Below are 10,617 nucleotides of genomic sequence, written 5' to 3'. Positions count from 1 at the left end.
CCTTAAATACTTAAAGAAAAGTAAACTTAGGAAAATTTTTTTTTCCAATTTCATAGAGAATATTTTGCCTCTTGTTACATAGAAGGGAAATGCTTGATGTTTTGTAGTTTGTATTTAGATTTTTGAAAAATTAAATTTTAAAAAAAATTAAGACGCCGTGCCTGGTCTCCTGCAGCTGGGTTCCGGCGCTCCCGGGGTCCGGGGGCGCCCCCATCACTACTGATCCGCGCTCGGGCTCTGCGGGGGACCCCCGGCCCGGCCCCCACTTCCCCTCGGATGACTCCCACAACCTTCATCCCCCTTCATCCAGGCAGAGGACGGGCAAGGGGGCTCCCCGAGGTGGGTGAGGGGAAGGGGCTCCTCCGCCTCGGAGCCCCTCCCCCCGCGCCCCCCACTAGCTGGCTCCGATTAACGAGCGCCCCTCTCCCGCGTGGAGCCTGAGACGGGTGGAAGGGGCGGGGATCGGGGTCCGGGGGGCCCCGACAGCCGGGCTCGCCCGCGCGGGTGCCGCCGGGTTCTTGACCCTCGCGGGCCGCCGCCGCCGCCGCCGCCGCCGCCGCGTCCCGCCCCGGAAGTGCGTCAGCGCCCCGCCCCCGCTTCCGGCGCTCCGGGACGGCGCGAAAACCCAATTGACAAGAATCGCCGCCCGCCGAGCCCGGGCCTGCCCCGCCGCTCGCGCCCTCCTCCCCCCGCTCCGACCCCCGCGCAGCCCCGGCGCCCAGGCCCCCGAGGGTCGCCCGCCGGCGGGGGGAGGGGGCGGCGCCCGCGCGGCGCTCCTGAGCGGGGCCGCGCCCGCGCCCTTTCTGCGGGGTCTCTTCCCGCGTCGCCCCGGGCCCACCCCGCCCGCCATGGCATCGGCGCCCGCCGGCTTCGGCCCGGGCCCCGCTCGCGCCTGAGCCCCGGCGGCCCCGCCGCCCAGCCGGGGGCCATGGTCGGGGTGCTGGCCACGGCGGCGCCGCCGCGAGCGCCCGGGAAGGACTTGGACATCCAGGTGAGTCCCGCGGCCGCCCCGGGCCGGGCCGGGCCCCGGCGGGACACAGGCCGCCGCGCTGCGGGGCCGCCCCGGGCCGGGCCGGGCCCCTCCGGGCCGGGGCTGCTGCTCGGCCCCCGCCCCGCGCGCCGACGCCCGGCACCGCAGCCGCCCGCTACGGGCCCGGAGGAGGGACACCGCGCCGAGGCGCCGGCAGAGTGAGCCCCCGGGGGCCCGAGGCCGGCGGACCCGGGACCTGCCCCCCGAAACCGCGGCCGGCGGCCGTGACAGCTGCCCCGGGGCCGCCCCCCGCGAGCGCCTCCGGGGCCCGGGGTGACAGCGGGCAAGGCCCGGGGCGGCGGCCGGGGGGGGAGGCGGCCCCGGGGGGCGGGAGCTGACCAGTCAGGGCAGTGCCCAGGACCTGGTGGAGCGGCAGACACCACGCAGAGAGCAGCAGAGAGAGAGAGAGAGAGATGAGACAGAGATGAGACAGAGAGAGAGAGAGATGAGAGAGAGAGAGACAGAGACAGAGATGAGAGAGAGACAGAGATGAGAGGGAGAGAGAGATGAGAGACAGATGAGAGAGAGAGAGATGAGACAGAGAGAGAGAGAGAGAGAGAGAGAGACAGAGACAGATGAGAGAGAGACAGAGATGAGAGACAGATGAGAGGGAGAGAGAGATGAGACAGAGAGAGAGAGAGAGAGAGAGACAGGCACAGGCACAGAGAGAGAGAGAGAGAGAGAGAGAGAGAGAGATGAGACAGAGATGAGACAGAGACAGAGAGAGAGAGAGATGAGACAGAGATGAGACAGAGAGAGAGAGAGAGACAGGACAGAGACAGAGAGAGAGAGAGAGAGAGACAGAGATGAGACAGAGACAGAGAGAGAGAGAGAGATGAGACAGAGATGAGACAGAGAGAGAGAGAGAGATGAGACAGAGATGAGACAGAGAGAGAGAGAGAGAGAGATGAGAGGGAGAGAGAGATGAGACAGAGATGAGAGAGACAGAGAGAGAGAGATGAGACAGAGATGAGACAGAGACAGAGAGAGAGAGAGATGAGACAGAGAGAGAGAGAGATGAGAGGGAGAGAGAGATGAGACAGAGATGAGAGAGAGACAGAGAGAGAGAGAGAGATGAGACAGAGATGAGACAGAGAGAGAGAGAGAGATGAGAGGGAGAGAGAGATGAGACAGAGATGAGAGACAGAGAGAGAGAGAGAGATGAGACAGAGATGAGACAGAGACAGAGAGAGAGATGAGACAGAGACAGAGAGAGAGAGAGATGAGACAGAGAGAGAGAGAGATGAGACAGAGACAGAGAGAGAGAGAGATGAGACAGATGAGACAGAGACAGAGAGAGAGAGAGAGAGAGAGATGAGACAGAGATGAGACAGAGACAGAGAGAGAGAGAGATGAGACAGATGAGACAGAGACAGAGAGAGATGAGACAGAGATGAGACAGAGACAGAGAGAGAGAGAGACAGAGACAGAGATGAGAGACAGATGAGAGAGAGAGAGAGATGAGACAGAGACAGAGAGAGATGAGAGAGAGAGAGACAGAGACAGATGGGAGAGAGAGATATGAGAGACAGATGAGAGAGAGAGATGAGACAGAGACAGAGAGAGATGAGAGAGAGAGATGAGAGGGAGAGAGAGATGAGACAGAGATGAGACAGAGACAGAGAGATGAGAGAGAGACAGAGATGAGAGGGAGAGAGAGATGAGAGACAGATGAGAGAGAGAGAGATGAGACAGAGACAGAGAGAGAGAGACATGAGACAGAGAGATGAGAGAGAGAGACAGAGACAGATGAGAGAGAGACAGAGATGAGAGACAGATGAGAGGGAGAGAGAGAGATGAGACAGAGAGAGAGAGAGAGAGAGAGAGAGAGAGAGAGACAGGCACAGAGACAGAGAGAGAGAGAGAGATGAGAGGGAGAGAGAGATGAGACAGAGATGAGACAGAGACAGAGAGAGAGAGAGATGAGACAGAGATGAGACAGAGAGAGAGAGAGAGAGATGAGACAGAGATGAGAGAGACAGAGAGAGAGATGAGACAGAGATGAGACAGAGAGAGAGAGAGAGATGAGACAGAGATGAGACAGAGAGAGAGAGATGAGACAGAGACAGAGAGAGAGAGAGACAGAGACAGAGATGAGAGACAGATGAGAGAGAGAGAGAGATGAGACAGAGACAGAGACAGAGAGAGATGAGAGAGAGAGACAGAGACAGATGGGAGAGAGAGATATGAGAGACAGATGAGAGAGAGAGATGAGACAGAGACAGAGAGAGATGAGAGAGAGAGAGATGAGAGGGAGAGAGAGATGAGACAGAGATGAGACAGAGACAGAGAGAGAGAGAGAGATGAGACAGAGATGAGACAGAGAGAGAGAGATGAGAGGGAGAGAGAGATGAGACAGAGATGAGAGAGACAGAGAGAGAGAGATGAGACAGACAGAGAGAGAGAGAGATGAGAGGGAGAGAGAGATGAGACAGAGATGAGACAGAGACAGAGACAGAGAGAGAGAGAGAGATGAGACAGAGATGAGACAGAGAGAGAGAGATGAGAGGGAGAGAGAGATGAGACAGAGATGAGAGAGACAGAGAGAGAGAGAGAGATGAGACAGAGATGAGACAGAGACAGAGAGAGAGAGAGAGATGAGACAGAGACAGAGAGAGAGAGAGAGATGAGAGGGAGAGAGAGATGAGACAGAGAGATGAGACAGAGACAGAGAGAGAGAGAGACAGAGACAGAGATGAGAGACAGATGAGAGAGAGAGATGAGACAGAGACAGAGAGAGATGAGAGAGAGAGACAGAGACAGAGATGGGAGAGAGACAGAGATGAGAGACAGATGAGAGAGAGATGAGACAGAGACAGAGAGAGATGAGAGAGAGAGACAGAGACAGAGATGAGAGAGAGACAGAGATGAGAGACAGATGAGAGGGAGAGAGAGATGAGAGACAGAGATGAGACAGACAGAGACAGGGATGAGAGAGAGAGAGATCAGAGAGAGACACAGATGAGAGACAGATGAGAGGGAGAGAGACAGAGACAGGGATGAGAGAGATGAGAGAGACAGATGAGACAGAGAGACAGGGATGAGAGAGATGAGAGAGAGACAGATGAGAGGGAGAGAGAGAGATGAGAGACAGAGACAGAGAGACAGAGATGAGAGAGAGACAGATGAGAGGGGGAGAGAGAGAGATGAGAGACAGAGATGAGAGAGAGATCAGAGAGAGACAGATGAGAGACAGATGAGAGGGAGAGAGACAGAGATGAGAGAGAGACACAGATGAGAGAGACACAGACAGATGAGAGAGATGAGAGACAGATGAGAGAGACACAGACAGATGAGAGGGAGAGAGATGAGAGAGACAGATAGAGATGAAAGAGAGAGGGAGAGACAGATGAGAGACAGAGATGAGAGAGATGAAAGAGGAAGAGACAGATGACAGAGAGAGATGAGAGAGAGGGAGAGAGAGATGAGAGAGGGAGAGACAGAGATGAGAGAGAGATGAGAGAGACAGAGATGAAAGAGAAGGAGAGACAGAGATGAGAGAAATGAAAGAGAGACAGGGAGAGACAGAGATGAGAGAGAGGGAGAGACAGATGAGAGACACAGACAAAGATGAGAGAGAGAGAGAGAGAGAGAGAGAGAGTGTGTGTGTGTGTGTGTGAGATTAATCAATTACTGGTTTCTGTTAAAGATGAGAAACAGATTCCAGACTTCTGTTAGGAAGGAACACAGGTAGATGACTTCAGATCCTTCCTTCAGAACAACTGTGTGGCAAGAAGGTTGGTCCCTACTTTAAAAGAACAGTTAGCAAGATGGAAGTTGGGAAACATGTCTCCCCTCAAAATAGGCCAAAAGTCATAGAAGTTGCTCTTTTCTAGGTGTTCCTGAGGTTTTCTTATTTTTCAGATATAGTTTTCTCATTTGATATACATAAATTGCTGATTTTTATTTTTAAAAGCTTTTTCTTCATTCCTTCATTTATTTAAAAAATATAAACTTCATTTTAGTTATTTCTAAGTAATTTTCTTTTTTATATTTTATTTTTCACCCAATTACATGTTTTTTTCCCTTTTTTTTTTTAAACTTGAAGCCATGCAAGAAGCAAAGGAAAGAAGATGATGGAGCTTCCTGTAAAACCATTACTGAATATATGTCACCAATAAGGAAGACTGGGGACAGAGTTTTCTCCCCTCCAAAATCTAATAACATCTTGGATTATTTTAAAAGGACTTCACCCATAAATGAAAAGCCTTCTCTTGTTAAAGAGTCCAAGACTCAGGCATCTAAACCATTGCACATTGATCATAGCAAAGAATGGAAAACCCTTTTGAACAGTTCCTCCAATGTAGAACCTAAATCAAGGGGGAAGAGAATTAATTTATCTCAACAACTGAATGATGTTAAAAAATTGGAAACTGAACCCATAATAATTAGTAGTGATGATAGCAGAGAAGAAATGAACTTAAGTGATGTGGGTCTTACTCAGAAAAATGTAGAGCCTTTCTCAAAAGTTAGTCATACTAACAAAAAGCAATTAAGCACAATATCCTCCCCAAAAGATCAAAAGAAAGTAAATTCTGAACAAAGCACCACAAAAAATGACTGCAAAAATTTAAGGAAAAGGAAGCACAAAGATGATAAAAGCCAAACTAGAAATTTATCATTAGAAAAAGAATCTACCCAACAATCCAGAAAGGAGCACAAGGACAATAAGCAAGGAATGGGGCCAAAAACTGATGAAGTTGTGGATCCTGTAAGTGATTCCAACCTTGGGGTTCATGTGTCAGAGACAGCCCAGGTAAATCATAATACAGTAACTGTATCCTATGAAGAATTTTTAAGAAGTCAGGAAGAAAACACATTGGAACACATCCAAGAACCAAAAATGTCAGCTTATGGTGATTCTAATGCTGCTGGTGAAGTTGATAAAAGTGAGAACACTAGTGATCCTGAAGCCAGTGAAAGTTCCCAGCAGCTTCCCCTTAAGACAGTGACTGTTCTTGCACAAATCCATACTGTGCCACCAAAATCTATTTTAAGGATAAAGGGGAAAAAGACTGTGAAAATACCATCAATTTTCTTGAAACAAAAGGAAAATGAAGTCAGAGGAAACCTTCCTGAGCTTGAAAGTGAACCAACAGTTCAGAAAAGAAAATCCAATGTAGTTATAGCAGAGGAAGAATTAGAGTTGGCTGTGTTAGACATGGGGGGCCCCGAAGCCATAAAGCCAAAATGTACTGTAGAAGAAAGACAGCAGTTCATGAATGCTTTTAGGCAACCTGCATTTGATTCTGTTAAAAATGGAGTCAAAAAATCCTTGGAAAGACAGAAAGACACTCAGGAAAAATCCTTAAAAGAGGAAGTGGGTAAAGATGATTCAGTTAAAGTCACAGAAGATCCTAAAATTCAGGAAGATTCAAATCATGACCATTCACAACCTTGTAATCCTAAAGGAAGCCCAGCCAAAGGAAAGAGTAAAAAGCTTCGGAAAAAGAATAAGAGAGTATTGGTAACTGAGGATGCTGTTAAGGAAGAAAATACTTCATGTGATGCACATGTTAAGCAAAGTCCAAATAGCATCAGAAGAAGTTTGAGACATCAGAAAACTGTAACTTCTAAAAGCACTCTCTCTCTTAGCATTACAAGCTCCATTTCTGAAGATAGCTTAGATGATCATCCTTTACATGTTTCCACTCCCAAAGTCAACAGTAAATCAAGAAAAATCATTACCCCAGTAAAGGATGTTGGAGTTGCTTGTCCTAAAGATGGCTTGGATGATAGCCTGGTAAACAATTTCACTCCCAAATCTACCCGAAAATCATCTCGAAAAAGCTTGGTAATGATTGGAGATACTGATTCTGAAGACAAACAAGTTGATGGTCCTGGAAAGCTTTCTTCTAAAGCAGTTTCCAGCATATCTTTGGAACAGCATGGCTTGTATATGGCTGAATTGATAACAGGGCCCTTTGATTCAAAGAGTCCTATTAGGTAAAAACTTATCTTTTGGGGAATGCTTAAAAATATTTTGTATGCTGGAGAATTGTTCCTATTAATAATAAATTATTTTTAGTCCCCTCCCCAATCTAATTTGCTAATCTGCAGAAGGAAAAAACTTTAAAATAACATCGCACAAATTTTATATGTGGATCATGTGCCATCACCTAAGAGGCCTAGATGCCTTTTAGATAGCTATAGTCTTTCAGAGTTACTCTTTTAAATCTGAGTTTTATGCAATTAATGTTTGAATCAGAAAAAAAATGTAGAGATGTAGTTGTTGGATAGGTGAGGTAACAGGGTCAAATTTGATTTAAAGTTCCTTTAGTCTTCTTTAAAAATTCTGATTTTGAAATCTTTTCAAGCAAAAGTTCAGTTTGGCTTGACTTGAATTTAATTCTTCCTCTGAGTAGATAACTTGAGTCACCTTTTTAATTTACTTACTTTATAATCCAATTGAACCTCTAGTTGAATCATTTCTGTTTCAAATGTTGATGAATAATGATGAATAAAATCTTTCTTGTCATCTTTCTTTTTTAGGATGAAATTTACCAGAATTAGTTCACCCCCCAAATCCAAGAAAACTGAAAAAGATGAAGATTTTACTTCCAAGAGTAAAAAGGTAATTAATTATGAGAGAATTCAGTAAGTTTTATTTTCTGTTTAATCTTTTATTTTCTGTTTTCTTTTTTTTTAGCAAGGCAAACAAGGTTAAGTGGCTTGCCCAAGGCCACACAGCTAGGTAATTATTAAGTGTCTGAGACCAGATTTGAACCCAGGTACTCCTGACTCCAGGGCCGGTGCTTTATCCAGTATGCCACCTAGCCACCCCTGTTTATTCTTTTTAAAAACTACACCCGGAAAAAAAAAGTTGAAAGAAAATTAATGTGTGTTTTTATAGATATATTAATTACTATCCTGAAATATTTCTATTATTTATCTTTCTGCTTTAGTTTTTTCTAGGTACTTTATTAAGCTCTCTTAAAAATAACAGGCCTTGAAATGGTCAAAGGTTTTCTTTTGAGTTCACTGTCTAGTCAGTCTTTTCATAATCAGTCTTTGGATAATTGCTGGCTCAGAAATTTATTATTATCCCAGGAAAAATAAGACTTATTTGAATAGGAATAAGGACTGACCTTATAATGTCATTGTTTTTGGGAAGCCCCAAGTGAAGACTCCTGCTAGCTCACTCTGCAGTTTACAGTCTTTGAGCCATCCAGCTGCCTGCCGATAGCACTCCCTACAGTATGGCCCAACCAGATTTCAATATTATTGGAAACTATCTAACAAAATCAAAATATACCAAAACATAGATAACATAGTGTTTTTTTTTACTTGATATTTTTTCCAATTACATGCTATGGCAGTTTTTCAACATTCATCGTTTTGCAAATTTATAAGACACACATTTTTCTACCACCCTCCCTTTCTCCTTCCTCCCCTTGGCAGGAAACAGACTGGTGAAAGTGATAAGGTGATGTTTTAAAACTAAGTCAGTATATACAGTACACAGAGTTAAGCATCAATGACCCTATCTCTACTTAAGTTCGATGATATTGGCCTGGAGCACCACAGGTTAGGTAACTTGTCCAGGGTCACCTGTTATTATGTGCTGTAGGTGGTGCCTGTACCTAGGGGTGAGAGGCTGAATTTTCACTCTACCACCATGGGGTCTCTATCAGTTTATAAGTTTTGGGACCTGATCCTCACATTCTTTTGAGATTTTTTTTTTCAAGGCAATGGGGTTAAGTGGCTTGCCCAAGGCCACATGGCTAGGTAATTATTATGTGTCTGAGGTCGAATTTGAACCCAGGTACTCTTGACTCCAAGGTCGGTGCTCTATTCACTGCTCCACCTAGCCGCCCCCCGATCCTCACACTCTTAAGACAATTTGGCCATTTTTATATGACCTAGAAATTTCCCTTTGTGTTCAGGATCTTTTAGCCCAGAGAGGCATTTAATCCTGTCCGCTGGTTTTACTAGGGTAAGCCCCTAGGAATTTGTCTTGATAATCATCTACCATTGCTTCTCTTTCCCACTTAAAATTAGCCCTTTAAGGGTGAGCAATGAGCACATGTCCTTGGTTCCATAGCTTCCCCTCCCTGAGGCAGTCTTTGAGCTGACCATGCTCAGAGCAGCAACACCCGTTGGTTCACCTGTCATCGACCTAGTATGAGGAAAGCCAGCAGACCTTGGAATGTGGGCTGACCTAGGAATCGCACAGATGCTTTTCCTCTGAAGTCTGACTTATGCTTGACCTTTCCCTTCTCAGTCTTACTTCCACTGGCCTCAGAGATGAGATCAGAGTGTCCTGATGGGGCTCCCTGACTCTATGTTCTCCCCTTTCTGGTCTGTACTTCACACTACTACAGCTTTCATAAACATTCTTTCAGTATCCCTTTCATGGTTACTTCCTTCTCTGTTTTAAAACTTGGGAGTGGATTTCCCATACTGGACTGGGTAAAACTCAGCTGCCAATTAAGGCCTCTGATCTAATTACCTTGTCCTCCTCTGTACAAATTTCTCTTCTTATTGTTTTTTTCCTTTCACTATGAGCTTTCCATACCTTGTGCCCTTCTGTTCTAAAATGTTATCCCTTTTCTCCAACTAACTAATCCATCAAGTTAGATCACTCCAGGCTTATTTCCATCTCATCTAAAGCTACCTGCCTAAACCAGAGGGGAGAGCTCCTTCTATCTGACTGTCTAGCTGTCTATTTGTCAGTCTTTCCGTCTCTCCTCAGTTCTTAACTACAGCCCTGGCTCTTATAATTTACAACTTCATTTTGCTTCTTTAGGTATCAGTGTTTTTTCTTAATATTCAGATAATTGGGTATTTTTCCTTTTATTGAACTTCCCTCAGCCTCATGAGAGTCTTTACTTCCTTTAGGGCTCAGCCTTTCCTGATCTCACTAGTTCTCTCCCTCCTTCTAAAATGACCTTGTATTCTGTGTATATTCCAATAGGATAGGTTGTTTTCCCCAGTGAATGTAAATCCTTGAGGGCAAATCTGTTCTATTTTTGTCTTTACATCCCCCAGTGCCTGACATATCATAGGAATAGAATAAATGTTTAGTGATTAATTATACTTCATATTTGTAATATGTACTTTCCCTGGTTTTGGTGGCCCAAATCAGAGAACAGATAATAAGAAACATCCTCTTATTTATAATGAATATAATATTTTGGTTAGAAATTTGGAAACTAAATCGGCAGATATCTGCATCCATATAAATTCAGACTAGTGATGAAGATAAGCTCAATTAAATCCAAAACTTGACAAAAATTCCCTGTTAAAAATTCATAAATATGTTTTTCCTGCCCTCCCTATTTATATTGAAAGTAGTGAGCTGTCAAATTTTTTTTTTTAAGTTTTTGCAAGGCAATGGGGTTAAGTGGCTTGCCCAAGGCCACACAGCTAGGTAATTATTAAGTGTCTGAGGCTGGATTTGAACCCAGGTCCTCCTGACTCCAGGGCCAGTGCTCTATCCACTGCACCAGCTAGCCACCCTGGCAAATTCTTTAATAAATATTCTATATATTTTCATATTGCGTACATTCTAATGTTAATATTTGTGATATATAATATTAGATACATTTACATAAATATTCCATATTTTTATATAACATTACATG

At 45.4% G+C, this 10,617-nt stretch overlaps 1 protein-coding gene across 2 annotated transcripts in view; it reads left to right on the top strand.

Moving 5' to 3' along the window:
- Positions 1–913: 913 nt before the first annotated feature.
- Positions 914–10,617, top strand: part of ATAD5 (ATPase family AAA domain containing 5) — a 35,592-nt gene continuing 25,888 nt past the window's right edge. For both annotated transcript variants that reach the window (XM_074188978.1, XM_074188977.1), the window contains exons 1-3: positions 914–991; positions 5,079–6,976; positions 7,523–7,604. In XM_074188978.1, the coding sequence (XP_074045079.1) occupies positions 929–991; positions 5,079–6,976; positions 7,523–7,604 (2,043 nt within the window). In that variant the 5' untranslated portion in view covers positions 914–928. The remainder of the gene's footprint in view (positions 992–5,078; positions 6,977–7,522; positions 7,605–10,617) is intronic.

The sequence above is a fragment of the Macrotis lagotis genome, chromosome 5, assembly GCF_037893015.1.
Source record: "Macrotis lagotis isolate mMagLag1 chromosome 5, bilby.v1.9.chrom.fasta, whole genome shotgun sequence".
NCBI lineage: Eukaryota > Metazoa > Chordata > Mammalia > Peramelemorphia > Peramelidae > Macrotis > Macrotis lagotis.
This window is presented reverse-complemented; position numbering and strand designations above follow the sequence as displayed.